The 21,887-nt window shown below is 37.7% G+C and overlaps 1 protein-coding gene across 4 annotated transcripts in view; it reads right to left on the reverse strand.

The window, feature by feature from the left end:
- The window catches only part of CA10 (carbonic anhydrase 10), a 201,414-nt gene that overhangs the window by 150,987 nt on the left and 28,540 nt on the right, over positions 1-21,887 (reverse strand). For all 4 annotated transcript variants that reach the window (XM_040530157.1, XM_040530158.1, XM_040530155.1 and 1 more), the window contains one exon: positions 12,256-12,330. In XM_040530157.1, the coding sequence (XP_040386091.1) occupies positions 12,256-12,330 (75 nt within the window). The remainder of the gene's footprint in view (positions 1-12,255; positions 12,331-21,887) is intronic.

The raw sequence follows: 21,887 nt of genomic DNA on the forward strand, positions 1-21,887 counted from the left end.
GTGGAAGACTTCCACTGATTTCACCAGGCTCTGGGGTAAGGCACTGTCTTCTTACCATTAAACTCTAGAATTAAAAAGCCACAAGTCCAGCCTCAAAGCAATATGCCCATAAACATGAAATTACAATGAGCGATAAAATCTTGACAGATTAGTTTCTCTATTACTTTAATTTATACTCGTGTTAACCAATTTTAAATGCACATTAAAGTACCAGGTAATTCTAAAGATGTCAGTATCTGGATAATAGAGCCTGGTGAGGCCATGCAATGTAAGTGTTTCAGCCAAATCCTATTAAACTTCAGTCATTTATTTCCTCTTTATTTAAGAGAGCCTAATTTAAAAGTAGGAAGAGAGCCATTTGAAGATGCCTAACTACTAGATAGGAAAAGCTGAATGGAATCAGAACTTGCTCCTGGGAAATGGCCCAACATGCAATAGTGAATGGGTATTCTGTAGCCACGGCCTACATAGTCTTTGTTGAAAATACAGCTCAGAAAGCTTAACTACATCATCCGGGATGCTTTCTTCTACGTTATATGCTATATCCTGTGAGTCATACAGAACAGCTAAATTCCACTGTTCTAAATTGGGAATTAGCCATCCGTCATATCGGCATGTTGTAGAAACGCAGCTGGCTCATGACAGAGCCTTAACTACATCTGAGCATCCTATTCACCCTATATGGTTAGTGCTCTGGTACCACTAGTGTGATCCCAGGTACAAAGGTTTATTCCTTCCATTCAGCCTCTCCTTCCCATAAGAAATAAAGGATACAGTATTAAAATGTGATATCCTGAAAATGTACATTATTAATGCAATTGCAGTGTAAACACTAGAAAAAAAAGAGGTGGATACCATACTGCACAGCTGTGTAAATAAGTTAATTTCACTCAAGGTAAAGAAGTTGGAGGGAGTTCTTTTAAATATAGCTATCATAAAATGAATACAGTCTTGTAAATATTGATGATTTTTAAAAACTCATTTCTGATGTCCTTATCAAAGGGATGGAGCACTTGACTCAACAAGCAAATCCCACTGGTTTCAGTGGGAACTATTTTCAGACAAAAGTAATAACACAATTTTCAAAACTAGCAGTGGCTGGCTTTTGTACAGACAACTGTGGCAAAGACTTGCTTTCCAATATTATAGTGTATTTTTTTTTAAATAATGCCTGGATTCCAGAGACATTATTGAAATAAATACAACATGAAGTCTTCCTTGTAAGCAAAGAAGAAAACTTTCATCTCTTTACCATCTGATGATTTTTACTGAAGTACCAGTGTTTAAACGCTACTGCTTCTCAACTTTTGGGTGTTTGAATTGAAACATAGCAGCTGTGCAACTGGCTGTTGCTTGGCCTGCACCTTTCTTCCTCTTCCTTTCCACTAAAGCTATGCCATACTGTGAGATAATGCCAAAACTTAACTGTGAGTAATCATGTAACTTTCATCAACTCTATTAAAAAGAGTCTTTGAAATAAAAAATCTGCTAATGGGCATGAAGTAGGTATGCCAAATTCACAGTGCCAATCCTGTTGGCTACTGTTGCTTCTCTGTTGGGGCAGCTGTACTGCTTCACTTTAGGCAGCCAAAAGGCACAGGTTTCTCCAAAGGACCTGCAAGAACATGTTTTTTCTTTTCTAATCAACAGCATGGTGACCCTAGACAGACTAGCCTGATGATAACAGGCATCTCAAGTGGTTGGTTAGTTCTCCCAGGGTCTGCATTGTTACCTTGAACTCAGCTTATCTTTTACGTTAGCTACAACTCATTTAATATTTGTAAAATGACCTATCTGTGTAAAGATCTCCATTTTCCACATAAATCCCCATAACTGAAGCTCCTGGTTATTAAAGACATACAGAAAATAAGTTAAAGGGAGGTCATAAGATGGTCCTAAAAAAAAAAAAATATTTCTCCTTTGGGGGGCAACATCTATCAGCGATATGTTCTGGTGTCAAGTGAACGACTTCCAGCATGACCTGGTTATTTGCGTCACATATTTCAATATTTTTCTCTTTCCACCAGATCCTGAAGGCTGTAGGCTGTGATGTTGTCTACATGCACTTGTGAATTATAGCAGTGCCATTTGCACAGCTGTAGTTAACGACCTGTCAGGTTTCCCATTATGATGTTACGCTGTTATTTTCAGGGTTTATGTCCTGACTATAAAGTTGGTGACTGCTTGGTCTGGAAACACTAATGCATTTTTGTACATTTTATAAATACAAAATGAAAAAGTGCCCTAATAAAATGCCACACTCTATTCAGAAAGCAAAAAGTGGCAATTCTAAGTAATATTTTCACTTTTTGAAAAAAAAATCAATAACATTAAGGAAGCTTCCTTTTTTTGGCCAGAGTCATTAATTCTAATGCAATTTACAGCTCTGAAAAGGGTCAACAGGTAGCTGGAAATGCATTATGTAGGTGACTGTTTTAAGGTGAATTTCTTTGTAAGACATATTAAATGTCTTGGTGACTGCAAATAGCATGGATCCACAAATACCATGGTGGTATGATGTTATATGATAGCTGTATTTTAATATGTGTAAGTAACAGCAGTAAAGTTTTGCCAAATAATCATTCCACATACTCTTAGGCAGGCAGACACGGCAAATGATGAGCATGGATTTTGCTCCTGAATTTGTTCAATGGATGCATGGTTCAGTGAATTCACAACTGACCTTTTTAGAGAGGTGCTACATGAGGAGGAAATTTTCACTGAGTACAAATGAGTGGTTTTAGACTATCAAGTCAATAGCAATCCCATAATTGAAGAGTAATCCTATACATACATGCACACGCTGCTTTCGGAAATAAATCTCTTGCAGGCTACTGAATAAATACTATAATATTACAGTCCTCTGATTCCATATTTACAATTTAAATCATAGCTGTCTGTAAAGAAAGTACTTGCATATGGTATGACAGATCTCCTTTAGGCAAAAGTGTCATTTCCTTTTCTTTTTGACCTATTTCTCCCTTAGGCAGGGGACTGGATTTGACAAGGAAGTTTTGTGAGCAACAATAAATCTTTCATTGATGAGAAGTGACCGAGAGAGCATGCTACAACAGACCATATGCAGTGTAATGGCGTGATCTTATTCCACAGAAGTTTATTTCACTTATAGATAAGTGTGTCTGCAATTAGTATTATTTTCCTCTGTATGACTTGGCAAATTCTACCCCAATGACACTAAATTGTACTAATAAGATGTACAAACTGAAAATGGCATGCTGTATTAATAGGAAATCATCAGTGGTGCTGGGTTCATCACCCATGTAACACTCAGGAATAATCTCCCTGAAGACAGTGTAATAAACCAATGTAAATATTCTCACCAAAATAAGAGATGGATTCCTAATTGTTACTTGCAAACTGTAATTCTTAAAATATACTTCTCTTCATCAAAGTGCTTTACAAGAGTGTTTTTGTAAGTGGGATAATGATAGGAGGAGTGGTGAGGCACTCATTAACTGTTTCCATGCTAAACTGTGATCCCTCCCGGTTCTATTCCCCCCCCACTACAGTTTTCTAGAAGTACCAAAGCAAACTTAAGCTGCAGCATTGTATCCCTTCTGTGGTTAAATCCAATGACGTGCCATTACAGAAGAACAAAGAAAAATACCGTTTCTTGGTACTCTCAGTGACTTCTTTCTGTATAAGGAAAAGTATGGATTATTAATTTAGAGAAGTTCTTTGGGTCTCTGAGATTGAATAGCCACTGATTCTTCTATCAGATTTCTTTGTGCTTCAATTCTGCTTCTCTAGGACATGGATACTATCAAACCCCTATTGCCAAAGGGTGATATGAACTACTGATACCACAACTACTGTGTAAAGAGTAGCCTGTCACGGCATAAGATAAGAGAAACTTATTGAATGTAACAATACGTATACTCAGCGGCACCAACATGCTGGAGCTTTGCTGGCTGGCACTTAAAATCGTTCTGAGCAATCCTTCAGACAAAGTAAGGATTTACAAGCTTTCAGTTATGACTTAGTCATGGACTACTGCTTTTATATTTGCAGCTTGTCAAGAATACAATAAACCTTTTCTGCTATATACCAGTATTTATATTTAGAATTCCTTCCTTTGCTTTTAGGTCACAGTGAAGAACCTAAGAAAAACACTCCTAGTATCGGCCTTATTGTTTCAGTGCAAACACCCAAACTTTAAATGATATGTCTAAGGTCCTGTACAGCGATCATCGATTCTGTAATGCTTTTGACTCCACAGTGTGTAGGACAGCAGACCTTTTGGAGACTTCTCCTTGTTCTCCTGTTTGAAGGTATATATGTCAACCACTATCTCTTAAACTTCCTTACATTTAGAAGCGATCTTCCACACAAGTTGTGATAGCCGTACCATCTACAGCTGTCACAAAGAATTAGTTATTTAGCTGTTCTTTCTTCTTATAACTCATACTAGTGTCACTGTAAGGTAAATAGAACAATTTCAAAAGAGTGGGAAAGAGGCATTTTAACTTCATCGGATAGTAACTGGAGTTACTTTTCCCCAAATTGGCATCTGACCTTACAGTAAAGTGTGAGATACAGTAATTGACAAGGATCTGCAGATTAGTGCCTTGAACATCTTCCATATTAGGGGGGATATTGCTTGTGTCTTAGCAGAAGGAGCCTGCGGGTTCATTCAGCAGGAGAGGTACAAGACAGCTGGTAACACAGCAAGATACATCAGGCTATCCAGTGCAGTATTTGTTATAAAGGGAAGGCTTGACCTTTGGAGTACCTGACCGTGGCTAGAAATAGACAGGCAGACAACTTGAATCATTTGGTCTTGTCAGCGTAATAAAGCAAAGTCTGAGACACATCTGTTAGATGCAATTTTCATTCTGTGGATGTTAACTGTAAATTAGGAGAGGAACAACAGCAACAAAAAAAAGCAGCCAAGAAAGGTAATTAGGCTGTTGATGGGAAAAGGGATTGGAGACCACTTCAGCAGAGAACTGTGGTCCAACCACAAGTACAGCAAGGTTTAAAATCGGAGATTTTCAGAGATCTTTACTGTGCTTAGTTCACAACAGAATGCCCTGGAGAACTGTGTAATGTCTTGAGGTCCTGTATATTTTCCTCTGCATGGACTCAATATTTTGTTATAGTCTTCCTTTACTGCTAAGCGGAACTAATGGAGAAAGTGATAAAAAGCTGAAGTTGCTTTCTTCTGATTAAGAAATATTCTACCTATTACTATCAAGCATAGAACATCTATAGACAGAAGGTTTTCTTTGATTCTGCCTGCTCACACTACCCACCACTGCAACATTAAAAGTCCACAGGCCACAGATGAGGGAATAAATCAGATACGACTGGGCCAAATAGTTTATCACAGTTTTTATAATGTAGTTTGATCAAGATAATGTGACTAACACATACTTTCCCCATCAGTCTCTTGTTTTATTCCCTTTCATTCTTGTCTTTCCCTCCTTTTGCCATACTAACAGAAAGGGAGTTTCCAAAAACCCCTCATTGCCTGTCAGCCTTTGCATCTCTGGACAAAACACCATCCAGAAGGCGGTAGTGGCTGTTTTTCTTCCTGGTTTGAGGCTGACCACAGTTATTAATTCAGGAAACAGTCTCTCAGAAAGCATCCAGGGAGATCTCTAGGTAATTCAAAACTACCTTGAAATGAGGAACCAATTAGAAGAAAACTTCCTGTGCAGATTGGAAAGCCACTGCAGAAGCTGGATATAGCTTAAAAAAAATATTCCTATTTAATGCAACCATCTTTGTTGGCATGCCCTTGTAAGGGCTAGCCACAGCCAACAGAAATGTCAGCAAACAGGGAGTTCATATCAGCCACAGTGGTTTGTGCCTTTGAAGTTTGTTTTGTACTGCTTACAAGGTAGATGAGAATTCAGGATTCAGCTTGGTTGACAAACCCAGGGAAGGATCACTACCAAAGCTTTTAAGACAAAACCCTTAATCCTGCTTAATTACTTAGAGTTACTGGACAGACAAAATACCACTGGGCTACAGCCAGATGAATGAGCACCTTATGTGTTCTCACTGGAACTTGCTATGAAAGTGCTGACGAGCTGAGCAACGTGCCCCTAGTGCACATCCCAGAATGCTGTTAAATTTAAACTTCTGTTCAGCAGCAATTTCTTAAATTAATAAACTAATACCATTTCTCACACATACAGCTTCACAATTAATGTCAGCTTTGATTTTTCTACCGCTGCTGTGATTGTTATTGAAGGGGAACATTGCAGATCACCACCCAAATCAAGTATCTCATTATTTCTCCATCTATTCATGAAAGCAAGCAGATTCAGATTTGTATTAAAAGCAGGTAAATACATAAAACAACTCATGATATTTATATTTGCTTAAAGCTTTGTGTGATCTAAAGTTCAGAGACACAGCTTGAGATTGTTAAATACACTTTCTGCCATAAGCAAGTATGGCATTGTTCTTAGTTGTATCAGTGACTTGCCAAGGGATATTTCATCTCACAGTAAAATGTGAGCCACTACATAACACGAGTATTCGAGGCTTTGCCAGGAAAATCTAATGCACCAAACCTTTATCTGAAAAATTCAGAATTTAATTCAGACAGTACCCCAAAAAACCTTTCTTTCAGTAAGAATAAAAGTAGACTAAACCTGGAGACCAGGTTGTATCACATGGTATTATACTTCCTTGTGAAGGTATACTATTAATGTAGAATCATAACCAGATCCCAATATGCTAAGTTCCATATTTATTCATATGTTTTCATATTTAATTTTAGGGATAAATCAAACCATTGAGGTCTAAGTTGCCCTCTAACCAGCCTCTTTATATCTTTAAGATAAAGACTCAAATTTTCAGGCTGATTCTGATGGTCTCAGTAAGCACAGTGCTACTACTCATGGGAGAAAGTGATAAAAATGATCTCAAACTCAATGCTGTAATTTGGTTTCAATTCAGAAGATGAGCAAATGATGCCATATCTGGTATTAAAAATGAGGCCATCAAATGTCCACTGTCAATAATTTTCTTTTCTTCTTCCAAGTTAACAGCAGTCAACTCACATGTTCCTTGCTATTTTAAAATAATAGATGGTATCAATTAATTCAAAAGTGAGACTGGCTTTACTTTTTATTGTATTTGACTCCCATAAAACAAACAAAAAACACTACTTAGTTTCCTTTCTGATTACAGTATTTGTAAACAGTCCATTTTTGCAGAATCACCGAAGTAAAAAAAAAAAAAAAAAATCTATTACAAAATATATTTCCTTCGAGCTATCTTTAACTGACAACCAAAGCTGAAATATTGTATATACTAACCTAAGTTCCAATCAATAAATGAATGCTTTCCAGAATCTATGCTTTATCACCCTGCAGAAATGAAGTATTTCAATATATTGCTTTCTAAAAGAAAGACTGCTATTATTGTTCCAATAAATAATTATATATGGCTGGTTAATTCTTCAGAGTTGGCACTAGACTGAATGATTTTGAGAGTGCATGCAGACTGTTTAAAACACTATTGTAGCTCAGACAGCACCACTGTTTTCACTGACAATCAAAATGCACCAGACGGTGAGCAATGCTACAGCCTCCTTAAGTCCTAAAATAAGACAAGAAGAAATGTTACAGTTAGTGTAAAAGGGAGCAATGCGGGAGTAGCAGTCAATAGGTTTATGTTTTGTATTATGTAAGCAGCCAAACTAAATGATTACTGACCTCAACATATAAAATAAACTTTCTGAAAGCTCATGCACTAAGCCATCCTCCAGTTACGAGTTTAAGATGTCTCTGAGTGTGAAGTTTCATACCTCAGTTTCAGGCCTTGGACAAATGGTTCATGGTTCTTACAGTGACCTATCTGTCAAAGGTTAGTTTTGAACATGTACATAAATTTGTAATTAAAAAGAAATCTTAATGACCACACAGGAGAAACTGAGGACACTTGAACTGCCTGCACAGGCCACAGCAAAAACATATTGATAGAGCAGGAAGTTTAATACCAGGTTTTGGCACTCATGACCACAATTGTTGGATATTTCAGGCTTCTTTTTCCTTGTAAATCACTACCAAATTCATGCATTTCCTTCTCGGAGGGAATTTCTTAGTGCTTCACAAATGCTGGCCCTGTGTTCCTTCTGAGTCATTGTAGCTTTGCCAGCTGGTCTATGTTAGGGCATAATCCCATCAACAGCAGTCTAGCATGAGCAGCATTAATCTCTAGCTGTTTCTTCCCTTTTACAGTACAACAAGTTACAAAAGGAACTATGAAAAACAGATTTCTCATCTCAGAGAAATGGGTAGCCTTTGATTTCGTGATCTGTAGCCAGTAATCACTGCGGAATTAGATCTTTATCTGGAGTGAAAGTGATTTTACAACTTCTAGTATAAGGAAGGAGAAGAAAATTATCTGCTTCAACAAAATGGCTTCTTCCTCATAGCTAAGATTAGCATTATCACCATGTAAAGTAACTTCACGCTTGCTACAATTCAGTAAGGGTCACGAAAACAGTGTCTTCCCAGGGCAAGAAATACGCATGCCCTTTTATTAACATATATTCCACAAATTTGGTAACAGGATGGAGTTTTGGCAAGAGAAGTCTATGACCACAAATTAGATTTAACCACCTTTGTATTTTATACATACCACAGCACACTATTGTGATGTTACAAAAAAAACATGAACGTGATCAAGAGAATCAATACAGTCAGACACAAGAGCATCAAAGGTTGTGAGCATGTATCTGAAGTACAAGAAATGGTACAGAGCAGTTCGAAATATTATTGCTTTTGCCACCCTGAAAATGCTTGCATGACTGCAATACACAACATATTGAAAGTCAGAGCAAAGCTCAGCCAAACAAAGGATATATCAAGAGAAGTATTTTAACCCATCATGAACTACTTTGATATTCCATACAAAAAAAGTCTGTGTAGTGAAAGTATGTAATATAGATTATTTGATTATTATGCAAATCACCAAGCTGAAAGAAAAGTACCCATTCTTCATCCTTGAACATTCCCTGAAGTTTAATTCAGAACCTAATTTGCATTCAATTAACATTTTAAAGCACTACTTTCTTTGCCTACATGATTTAAATCATAAGAGCAGTTCTTTGCTTTTAGGAACAGGTGAGAGATGGAAAAGATCTCTGGTATGCACAGAGACCCAGCCAGCCACTGATGCACCCTCCTTCCTGTGCTGAGTAACTCTGCACCCTTAGCAAGTAAGGCTTAGCACTAAGACAGACCTGAGCCACAGTTACTATGAGAAAACTGAAAAACTTGACAGTCACCATCACTCTCTTCTCAGTTGAGCAGTGCAAGAATGGGGGGTTGAGAAGACAGTGTGAGGGGCCTTGTAGCTCATCTCTGCTTATATCTTCTCCTAGCTGTGAGATACAAATCAGTGATTGTAAGCCACTGGTTGTTAACATGTAATTTAAGCTGGGAATTCAAGATTCTGGGAAAAATAATGTGTGCCGCTACAGGTGTTATGACTGGAAAGGGATTTAAAATAATGTTTCTAAAATCTGTCCCAGAATATACAGAGAGGGGAATGTAATGAAGTATGGTTTGATTTTATGAAATGCTCAAAAACAAATTTTTGCAGGATCCACAGCATTAGTTAGGACCTGAAATACATCCAAAACAGTATTCAACTGAAAAACTTATGAATGGAATATTCTAATGTAGGCACTTTGTGGTATACTCCTAAATGTGCACTTACATAGCTATAAATGAAACAAGAAGTAATAGTGCAAAATAAGACAGTGACTTTGCTTTGAAGTAGGCAAACTATTCATACAGCCAAGGCCATGACAAACTCCTGCAACTCATCCTGAAGTGTTTCATAGTACAGTTACCCTCAATTAGTCATCTCTATGCCTGTGGTTTCTCCCCCAAGCAGATAAAGAGCTGTATTTGTGTCAATCACATTGCTTACACTGACAAAAGATATCAATTTTGAGCTGCAATGACAGAGGCTTGGACAAATACTCCTTTCTAATAGCTTTTGGGACAGTAACTTCCAGCACAAGGACAGGACAAACAGCTGTAGAAGGGAAACATCTTTGCACATGGCTATAGCTGTTTGCTTCAGGTGCACCAGTCAGCACTTTCAGCTATAGCTCCTCAGGCTGCCCATCAGCTATCATCTCTCAGGTGTTAATTAGCATCTCATGTGAGATCTGATGTGTGACTGCTAGCATTATGGATGAGTTTAATATGCACTAACATATCCTTTGTGATGTGTTTCTCTGAGATCATAGCCATAAAATAAATCATTGAAACGCTTTAAATGTGGTTGTCAAAGACTCCAAAGTTGCTGAAAAGAATTAGTTGTTTGTTCTGTAAAAATTTGTGGGAGTTCTCTCTTCTGCTGGGGCTCATAGGTTGTAGAGTTGAATTTGAAAGACATGTGACATTCTGCAGGGAAGGTGCCCCCAGATTACCCTTACTTTCTGCATGGCTACATCAGTGAGCTGTTCATGATAGTCCTTCTGGACCAATTATTCTTGATTATGTATGCTAGGTTAGTCCAATATTTAACATGCAAGGGTAATTCCAGGTTCTTTCAGAAAGGATGTCTTTCTCCACACTAGTCTAAAAAGTCTTCCGTCTTGAATGTCTGAATCATGACTGTTCCCTCCTGATTCTTCTAAGGATATTCAGCATGTTCCCAAGCCCAAATTTCTCATGGTATTAAGACTGGAATACCACAAGCATCTACATGTTCTTCAAAGCTTACTATGATTTCCAGGTTTTCTTCCCCTCTGTTAACATTAGGAACTAAACATGCACACGCTGTAGTGTCTAACAGGCCAAATGATTCTCAAGTAAACCTGAAAAGCAGCTTTGTATTGCATCTATATGAAATTAAGCTCTGGGCTTGTAGATTTTGATTTTTGTATGTGTTTTCACATGAATTTCCATGCCAGAAACGTCTGCATTGAAATATTTCATCTAATTTGCACTAGTATCCTATCGAGATAATCAACATTTTGGATATTTCTAATGACTGTCAGATTTTATCTGTTGTCACAACACTGAAAATATCTATGATAGATTAAAGCAACAGATTCTGAGGAATAGTTCGTATCATGGCAAAGTAATGTGTTCTAGTACATTGAGGAAATAAAGATCGTGTAACAGTTTTTATGGTGCATTCATGACAGAACTTGAACCACTGTTTCAACTTATAATACATAGCTAATATAAATAAATTAATACATGTTTGTCTCAATCACATTGAAAACATTGAACAAAATCAGTGAATGTCTCTGAGTATACAGTGAATGCATACTGAGCAAGCAATGAATAGCAAATGAACATTGCTAAAGTTTCCTGTACGCCCCCTCTAGTGGAAACAACTAGTCAAATGGAACAGTAAAGGCCCAAAAAAGTCATTTTGTTTGAAAGGAAGAATAAAATAATTTACAGAAACGTAGCACAAAAAGATCAGGTATCAAATGAGAGTCAAAAACAAAATAAAAAGAAGTCAGTCTAAGAACAACTAGTACCTCAGGCAGCTTGAATCCTGAAATGTTAGAGAGAGAATTAGAAAAGAGCAAGCTAAGGCCTAATCAGAGCGCAGGTTGTTTAAGGAGCATATATCATTAGGATTCCTGGTATAAATGTTTTGGAGGAACTCTACCAGTATTGAGAATACTGGGCTACTGCTATCCTGAATTTCACTTCTGTCTATCAGGTAAATTCAGTTGGCATTGCTCATTTATATCCTTTTAGCTACCCACTGATTATTTACCATTTACTAAATCTTACTGAAGCCAAGTTAAGGTTTCGTCTTCCCGCCCCCCCCCAGTGTTTCTTGTTTTGAAAACCAAAAACAGTGGAAATTTGCATGTTAGATTCATGTTTCAATTATGTTGCTTGTTGTTTTCCTAATACACTCTATTTATAGAAATGGGATTGTCTAAAAGTGATAAAAGTGACATCACATAAGCACAGTCCTCTGCTTTTCAGTCTTCCCTTTCTCTTTCCTATACACAGAGCGCATTCACTGTGAGAAAACAGGAATGTCATCAAAGCAATTTCTCTTTCCCTGAAAACAGCGATGGTCTTCAGAGGATATATTGATAAAAACTTTTCTACCTTTAATAATAATATGATGCTGATTACCTGTGTACTTCACATCTTTGCAGTCTATTAAAAAACAAACCTAAAAAAAATACGCCACCCCAAACCCAATTATACTAATTTCCAGTGGGGGAAAAAAAAAAAAGAAAAAAAAAAAAGATTTTTAAAATGCACTTACCTGGAACAAAGCTTCCCTGGACCACCTCCTTATAAGCCCACCAGCCCTCATGGATTTTTGGTGAATTTTGTTGAGCTAGAAAGAAATAAACAAATCATAAAATTAACAAAAGGCATAGGAAGTATTTAATTACAGAACTTTGGGAACTCTAAATAGAATATCATCTTCAACAGAGGAGCCATTCCTTAAGTTCCCAAATGATGTCTGTTCAATTTACTGAATTATGTTAGTGCCTCTATCTTAGAGCACCTTTTCTCTGTTTCTCAGACAGTAAAACATACCTTCTGAAGAACTGATCACTAAATGTAAAATTTCAAATAAAAAGTGAGAATTTGTAACACTTGTGAACACTTCTATGCCAACCGTAAATTCAACACAGTATAAAAATACAGATAGAAAGAGTGCACTGCAATCATTTTTGGTAGTCAGTATCGGAGCCCAAGTTTGTAGACTGAGCAGCAGTTTCTCCCCTTCCTTTCCCAAGTTCTCCAGTAATCTCTCACTTTGAATAGGAAGAAGTAGCGGAGTGAATGGCAGGCAACAGCTGTATCTGTAACTGTTTGTCCTCTCATCCCACGTGCCCTGAGTTCCAAAACTAGAATGGAAATGGGTAACCCATGGCTTTACAAACATTGGCTCATACTATACTGCTCAGGCAGGAAGATAAGTTTTTTCTGCCATCTTCTCTGTCCGCAGCGTAGCACCCACTAGTTGTCCCCCACCCCAGTCATACTGTAAGCTAGGCAAGATGCTTGCTTCTGTTACCTATGACATGCAACTCTATAGCACAGTGCAGTTAAACAATAAAAGCCTTCTCTGACCAATATTCTGAATGCCATAAAGATAAAAATCTAAGCTTTGGATAATATTTGTCCCTGATGAGACTGTTGCTTAAATAACTTCTTTACGTTCCCTGAGAAGCAAATGATAGAAAGGTCTTGACCACTCCACGAGGTCATTGCTTCCTTTTGACTTGCAGGAAGTCAGCACTGGCACAAATTTTATGGTTAAAATATAAAGTATTAATACAAAAATACACAATATAATAGTTTCAAAGCATATACAGACACAGCAAGACGAACGTTCAGTTGATTTCCATAAGACAGCAGATCAGACAATATGCAAATGTTCTGCCATCACTTGTGTTTTGCTTGATGTCTTCATGTTTAGAGCAACTCTCTTTCACTGAGCTACAGAAAGCTCAGCTAGGTTGTGTATTATTAGCTTTTTTTTTTTTAATCAGATACTTTCAATCCCTTGCACTAGGTCTAAGAAATTTTAACATCTAATACACAGCTACAAAGATGCTGGATTTAGCAGCTTTCTGCTGCAGTTTCATTTCTAGATCACATATTATATACAGAAGGCACAATTACCCTGGGAAAAGTTCCAATATAATAAAATTGTTGTTGTCGTCATTAAAACTTACAAAGAGAATGTGATATTCAGACTAAAAGGGATAAAAGATGAGGACCACTACACACTGTTCTATCAGCAACAAAATAATAGTTATGATTTAACTGACTGTAAATTGCAGAAACAAAAGTAAAGCTGAATTTAATTAAACATACTGACAGAAGGCCCAACACTTTCTGGTTACCAGAAGCCTAGGCACACAGTGGAATGGGGTGCTTCTGGATGTAGAATTCCCTTTGCAGTACTCACACTTGTGCCATCAGTTGAATGGTGACATGTTAAACTGAAAGGGCTGCCATACTGTGTACTCTTTGCCATCTGCAGATGACATTACCTTCACTTTTTAACCTCTGTATCACTGTGTAGAGAACTCAAACTGTGTCTGGCTTTGTTGTGCTGGACTACACTATAAAAACATTTGGAAAATGGCAAATCCCAACCCACAATCCAAAATATCTGAGCAGCAAAATATTCATACCCAGTCTGAACGGTGATTTTTGGAATCTCAGCACTGGTTCACAGAGGTTACTTTTATGCTTATGTGCAACAGAAGGCCTTAAAGATTTCAGGATGCTTCAGCAATAGGAGAGAACACTAATACATGAGTCCCAAAAAACACAGCAATTATTCTTCCACTTAAAATTCCCCAGAAAATTAAAGTGCATTCAAGTCATTGCTAATACACACATCTAAAGCTAGTACAGCCAACCGGTCAGCTGCATTTTAGAAAAGGGTGAAAAAAGTATACATGTAGATACAGGTAACTTAAGGAGACTTCAGGGAGGCTGGAATTTTCAAAAGCAACTGTTCTATGTCAGCATTTATAGAAACATACACAACAGAAAAATGTATAAGTTTTCCCAATCTAAATATGTGCCAGGTCTGAAAGAAATAGTCCAGTACTCAGTTTAAACCAAAATCAAAGGGCACCAGCTCTGCAGTTCTGTTTCATTGTGCTGAGCCAAACACACACATACACACCCACACACACACCCCCCCACACACAAAGCAGTATCAGGAAAACTAAAATTTTTGCCATATTTTTAAAAATCTGTTGCATTAGTATGGAAACAAAGACTGCATGAGATGAGCAAGAAAATTAGATTATCAGAGCTTTGTACTAAATAATTGGATGTCTGTGCAATCACTTCAGCTATCAAAGAAGACCATGACCTGGCATCACTCTGCACTTCCCCCAGATACCAGATCCTTATCTCTTCAATATACATGAAAATGAAACACACAAAAAGGAATGCAATAAGCAAAATAATCTGCTTTTCCACAGCTATATAAAATGCCTAAGATAGAGCAAGAGCACTGGTGGGCTACTGCTGATTCACAGAAAACTGTGGCCACTGAGGAAATTGAGAAGAAAGGCACATTGTTGTTCTGAGAGAGGAGCTAGGGAGCTGCCCAGTGCCCTGCCAAGGCTTCCTGAACCCTGAAACCTCTATCTTTTATACCAGTTCAGGCAAAACATCCTGCAATAACAGCACAGTGACTGAACACTGATTTTCACTCTGTCGTGCATATGAACTCTAGCTTGGTGCCAAAGATTTACTCCGATTGATCCTGCAGGGACTTTGCTTAAGGAAGAAGATTTATAAGGCTCTCATTCCTCTTGCTGCAGAAGGAGAAGGGACTGGTAAGGGCAAGAAGCAGTGTCTTCTGAGAACTTCTCCTAACCCATTACCCAATCTGTCTTTTGAAAGTGGGCAAGTGGTCTGATCAGAGGAGCAAAAAAGCTGTTCTCTGTTTATGAAACAGACCCATACCTGGATTAGCAATGGAACAAAGGAATATAAAATTAGAATGAACAGACATATGGACAGTCCTTGCTGGGAATCCTATCTGGGCCACTTACACCTGATGCCCATACAACACAGGGTCTGTACAATTGGTGTATCAGTGCCCATCTGACAGCATGGCACTGTGCCTGGATAAACAGGTTCAACCTTATGGCTTAGAAATTATTGCCAAGGAAAAGGATTCTTCCTATGTGCCACCTCATGACACTGCAAATAGCAAAATTCTCTCCACATCCTTCTTATTTCAATTAAAGAGAAACTATTGTACATCTCATTGCAATTCTCCTGCTTGAGGACCGTAAAAAGAGACGTGTGCTTGCTTTGTAGCTTCTGGTATTCCTGCGTGCCTACCTGAATAGAGAGGTGCCTACGTGGCAGCTCCTTTGTTTTGGCAGGACTTGTCACATAAAATACTGGGGAGGCAAAAGGCCTAGAAAGCATTTCTATGTTACTGGAGAGGGTTAAGTATCTAAGTAAAATAAATCATTTCCAATACCTCTGGGACTTATGCTTTTACTGCTGATTTCAAAATACCTGGGGTAGGAACTTGTAGAGAACCTTTACGTGCCTTTTGATTCCAAGAAGCATCATTGCTTCTCTAAGGCATCAAAATAAACAGGCCAAACCAAAGAAACACTTCACTGTTTGGAACAGAGCACAGGTAGCTCTGCAACAGCTATGTTAGCATCAACAAGGTATTCTGCATTAGCAGGGAAGATCCAAAATGCCACGTTTGTCCAAAGTGCTAGAGGATATTGGAATGACCTCCATTTGCTACAGTGTTCTCTCCCTCCTACTGAAATCACTAGTATCTGAGATTAGTCATCATGCGGATATAACGCCATTATGTCAGACCTATTGCAATGCAGCTGCTGTAGAGGAGACAGGATATTTATTCAGAGCAGAAATGACGTGTTGCTTTCATTTTGTCAGGTTATTGGAGGTCTATCTTATTGTGGAGTGTAAAATTAAAGGCTAACCTCTGCAAGGTGTCAAGCATTTTCGTTTCCTTGTGATTTCCATGTACAGGGAAGCAGCGCTTCCTGTATTACAGCTACAGTGCTATAAACACAAACGCCAGACGATGCCAATGCCACATAAACTCATCAGTTACCTATGTCTAGCTTATTGGTTAAAACCTGTAGGCTTGCAATTCAAAGAGCAGCTGTGTACTCAGTAAAACTGTTTTAAAATCATCACATAACAGTGTACCCAGTGTACCCAGATGCTGGGTACAGCATGCAGGTGCTGAAATACCTGCATAAGAAGATTCAGAGATGCCTTCATCTAGTTGGATGGCTAATGCTAACATAATATAAAACACAATAATTAATATAAAATTCCCCTCAATAAATATGTCTATTTGGATTAGATAAATAAGTCATTCTATGATTAGTTATTTACTTTCTCTATTTAAGCAAAAGATAGAATGGCTTGCATCTGATGCCATCCACACCTGAGCATAAGCCAGCAGCATCCTGCCAGATCAGAATTCTCCATTCCTTGACTACCATTTCACACAGATGAAAAATGCTGGACTGTGGAGAAACCTTTTTATATTTGAATTTTATTGATCTGAGCTCTTCTGATTGATATATTAATCAATCATTCTGTATGTTTCTCTCATAACAGTCTTGCTTTTGATGACCTGATTAGCATTGCTCTGGTATTAAATACATAAGAATATATATTTAAACAAAAAAAAAGTGTAAGAAGAAGTTTAATATTTCTTCCTAAACTCCATTTCCAGAATGCTAGGTAATGTACACACTTTGTAATTATTTTAAATTCACAGTTTTAATTGCTACATTTTATATGGATTTTTTGCACACTGTTAAACCCAAGGATGGGTTGCCCAAATTCTGGAGGGAACACAGACTTGCTCAATCTAAACAATCATTTTTGACATCTTGAATCATACAAGTGCCAGCTTTTGGCTCACACCAACAAATGCCTCTTAAAGCAAATGGAATAGACATGTTTAAAGTGGACCAGACAGCAGGGGAGCTAAGCAGATGCAATTAGCTTAAGATTCAGACTTCTAAAATTAATGTTCACTTTGTTTAAAACAAGTCTGTACATAATTGTAGCTATTATTTAAGACATTTTATGTAACCTTTTATATATTAAAAAACCAAAACAAACCTAACAACACATGCACTTCAGGCACTATATAAAGCATCATTTATAAATGAATACTTACAGGACATGAAAGGTTAGCCTGCTTATGAATATTACAGCCTACATTGTATGCATCACCATACGATGAGGGAGGAAAAACAAAACAAAGGATTATAAAGGGATCAATAAATAAAATACTTTCATCAGCTATGCCAGATTTTTTTTTCCTGGATAACATTTTGCTCAGAAAACATGCAAATGCTCTTTCATTAAGTTAATACTTTCCAATTCCATAAATCCTTCTTCCACTGTCCCCATGTGTAAAAGCTCTCACTGCTGCTGTGAATTGCAAACAGTATTCAACACAGGCAAAAGGGACGTGACCTGTTTTTATCATGTCTGAGGGCAAAAGCAAAGTACTACCATGGGAACTCTGCTATGGCACAGAGACTTGACTATTCTCTGTATTTTCTACTTATTGTAATTTTGTGTTCCAGTATGGCTACAATTAAAAACCTGGGCCAAAGGGTAAGATTTCATACGAGCAGGCTCATATGTATGCAGGCAGTAGTGACAAACTACGTGGCATAATATCGCAATATAGCTAACAGCTGCATCTACTCTGCCTGCGTAGTTGGCTTTTGATGAGAGCCACCAAGTGTCCAGAGCCACTAAATGCTTATTGAAGAACCTTAAACTAAGATGTTTGCTACTGCTTAAGCCCAGAGTAAAAGGAAAAACATTCTTCTTACAACACTGTCTAACCAGAACTCTGCAAGACTTTGGTAGTATCCGGCAATAGCCTGGTTTGCAGGACGTGCAACATGTATGTAAGGCTCAGCTCTGTTCTGTGGAGAGGCAGGTCTTGTGCAGGTATTACTCTCATCCCTTCTGGTCAAATACATTTGTAAACCTTTTGACTGAAGAATTTCAAAACTTAAAAGGGAGGAAAGGGGCAAAGGTAAGGGATAGCCAGTCTAGAAGTCAGTGCGCAGAATCAGCAGGAAGGGCTTCAGAACTTCACTTCTTCCTTTGCTATTAATCCTGCAGGTGACTGTGCACTTCCACTTACCTACCAGTAAATATGAGTTGTAATACTAGTTATCATCCTGTTGTGTTCGAGAAAAGGAAATGGCAGGATTTAGTAGAAGGGATCACATGAAACTGTGCTTATTAGGTGCTTGTTAAAGGCATCCGTATAAATAGATGGTTTTGAGTGGTGGGTCCTAACTTGTGATAAGCACTTTTTCATAAAGGTTATATGCCTAACCATGCAACCGTTATTTAAGTTCTAATATATTGAAGTAATATTAAATTTAGTTGTATCTAAAGCTTTTAGTCAGAAAAAGTTGAAATCACTTTGAAGTACTCCTCCCTGAGCATCTAAATACACCAACGTAAATGATGGATTGCACTGCGGGGTAAATTTATGTCACTGCGCCCAATTTAACATGAAAACTGCATACTGTTCCTAACTCCAGTTGTAAAACATCAAACATCCCTGTAAAGACATCCTTTTAATGTGACTAATGCACATGTAAAATAGGAAGTCCATATAATGTCAAAGACAGTATGTTAGCCCTCTCCAAGTAGTTTTTGGCATTAATGGCTGGAATGCTAAGATGCTGTTCCATTTAATGTTATTCGCTTCAATTTTTAAAATAATACTTTTTTGGTTAATTTTCCTTCAGTAAAAATTAACTTCTGAAGAGGTTAAGAAATAGGGAACTTCAATATAGCTCTCTGTGTTGTCCAGGAAAGCTGAGCAGATTTGTTTGATATGACAGAATATTGAAGGTTCTATCCACAAATTCCTATCAACTAGGGATGTGACCCTCTTCTTACCCAGATCCCAGATGCATCTGTGGGACTCACTTTGCTTTTGAATGAGGTATGGTTGGCACAAGAGTCAGAACTGCATCAAAGCTGAACTACTGTAAGAAATCAAAGCAATTAAATTAATGCAGGAGAAAAATACATAGCTCTATTGCAGCAATTAGAACAAAATACTGTTTGTAAGTGGTGCAGGAAATTCAAAGGGTAAGCCAGAGACTCAGCACCTTTCATTTCAAGACAGTCATTGATGGCATGCTTAGGGTTTCATGGGTCCTAAACCTTGTTAACACAATTTGGCTCTCACCGTTTTCCAGAGTTTCCTCTATGAGTATCAGCACACAGCATAGTCTATTCTGTGTTGTGATCGATGGGGTAGTTTCTCTCTGATCAGTTGCTTAATCATGTCTAGATACAAAGTCTGAAGAGCTCTATAAAATAATGTAGTAAGAAGAATCAAGACATCTTGTGATATTAACTTCGGAAATAGCTCTTACTTTACATTGTGCTGCATGCCCTCCACTTCCATTAATTTCAATGCAGTTTGGGGACACTCAGCAACTTCAAAGCAACAGCCTCAATATCCTTGAGCCTTTAAACTTCAATACATTATTAATGCTAAATTAATAGGGCTTCCTTTAAAAGGAAACCACTAAGTTCCTTCCACAGGAGCACACATGATATTGACATCTCATCGGGTTTCTGACCCTACTTGCTCTCTGTACTCTCTAAACATAAAGTTACCAACCAGTAACAGAACAAACAGTCAGAGACCGTCCTGTTAAGTGCCACAGGCAGATTTTTTTTTTTATTCTTTTCCTTGGCTACAGTAAAGAAAAATGATTTCTTCAGCATTCTTCCCGTGAGGGAGCTGTGCCCAGAATTTAATATTTGTCACTGCTTAGGAAAACTCGAGGGGAAAAAATAAAGGTCTTCCAATTAACCTCAAGACAAACGGCATGGCATCAATATTAGGTGCTTGATCCTACAGAATACACAGCAGCCTCATATCACACTGAATTCTACAGCTTCATGAAACCTCCACAATGTGATATGGAAACATTCTGGAGGGCTACCTCATACACAAAGAATTAATAAATGCTTAACCAATCCTATTACAAATATTTCTACAGTCTTAACAGTGGGGACATACCTGAAAAAGAAGCAAGAAGGCTGCCTTTAATCACCCTTGAAAACTTAGCAGAACTATAAATGACACTCTGTAGGCCTTACACACATGTTACTCTAACTTCAGTTAATACCAAATGATGCACTTTCCTGAGACAGGAAGAATTATGTTCTCCTGGCTAACAAAGCTGCATATAAACAACTGCAATAACACAATGTCATTCAAAAGATAATAGAGGGGAGGCAAAATTATTCTGATTATGCTGAATTGGATTCAGAGACCTAGATTTCTAGGCATACTGGGGTTGATAGTCAGGGCACTAATCCAGATCATCTCACAGCTCACTGGACTACTGAAATCCTCAGCACTTAAACCTTATGTCCTGATGTTTTCAGAGATCAAAAAGTCAAAAAATGTTTTTCTGACCATATAATAACAGCTTTGCCACCATCAAGAAGAAACCTAATGTCAGAGGATAAGCCAAGATATGGATCCATTTCAGGCAGTGGTATCAAGACAGAAAATTGAACCCATCATAATGTGACTTTCTTGCAATTGCTCTTCATCAGCACTTCAGTTTATTAGTTTCTTAGCAGAAAGTGGTTCTTGGTTACAGTTACTAGACATTTCCTAACAGAATACAAAAAAACAAACAAACAAACATAACTTTCTAGCTAATTTTTCTGAATTTAAAAGTGACATCCTTTATGCCAATGAGTAGTAGATTACACCATAAATTCTTTCAGTGGTGTTAAAAAGATTGTGAAGTATTTTTCAACATTCAAGTATTGTTTCAGACTGACGTAGATTTTGACTTGCTCAGAATAAGGCTTCTACATCATGCAGACTTTCAGAAAAGCCCGTTTGTGCATATCACCATCACTACACATAACAAGTGTAGAAGAGTCTTAAACAGCAATGAATTCATTAAATTCCCTTTAAACTGCCAAAAAGGGTTAGATTCATTGGGTTTAATTCTGTGTGCAACCAAACACTGAGATGCCACAAACTGTCAAAAACTCCAAGGCCCATGTTAACAATACAAGGTTTATATATACATTTCCTTCACTCCATTCCTGGAAAACTGTGGAAAATCAGTGTATATTACTGGAGGCAAGAAAAAGGACTGAAGAGAGAGATCTGCTTGCGAGATACAAGGGCAACTCAGAACAAGAAAAGATTTTTAGAGACCCTGAAAAGCAAGGAAAGACTGGTCCTGCATCATAAAAAGGTATTGAAGGTCACAAACTGAGAGTATACTTACCCACTACATCATTAATGAACCCCAAATCATTTAATAAAACAAAGTGCACAGCTCAGAATCC

Source organism: Cygnus olor, chromosome 18, assembly GCF_009769625.2.
Source record: "Cygnus olor isolate bCygOlo1 chromosome 18, bCygOlo1.pri.v2, whole genome shotgun sequence".
Lineage (NCBI taxonomy): Eukaryota > Metazoa > Chordata > Aves > Anseriformes > Anatidae > Cygnus > Cygnus olor.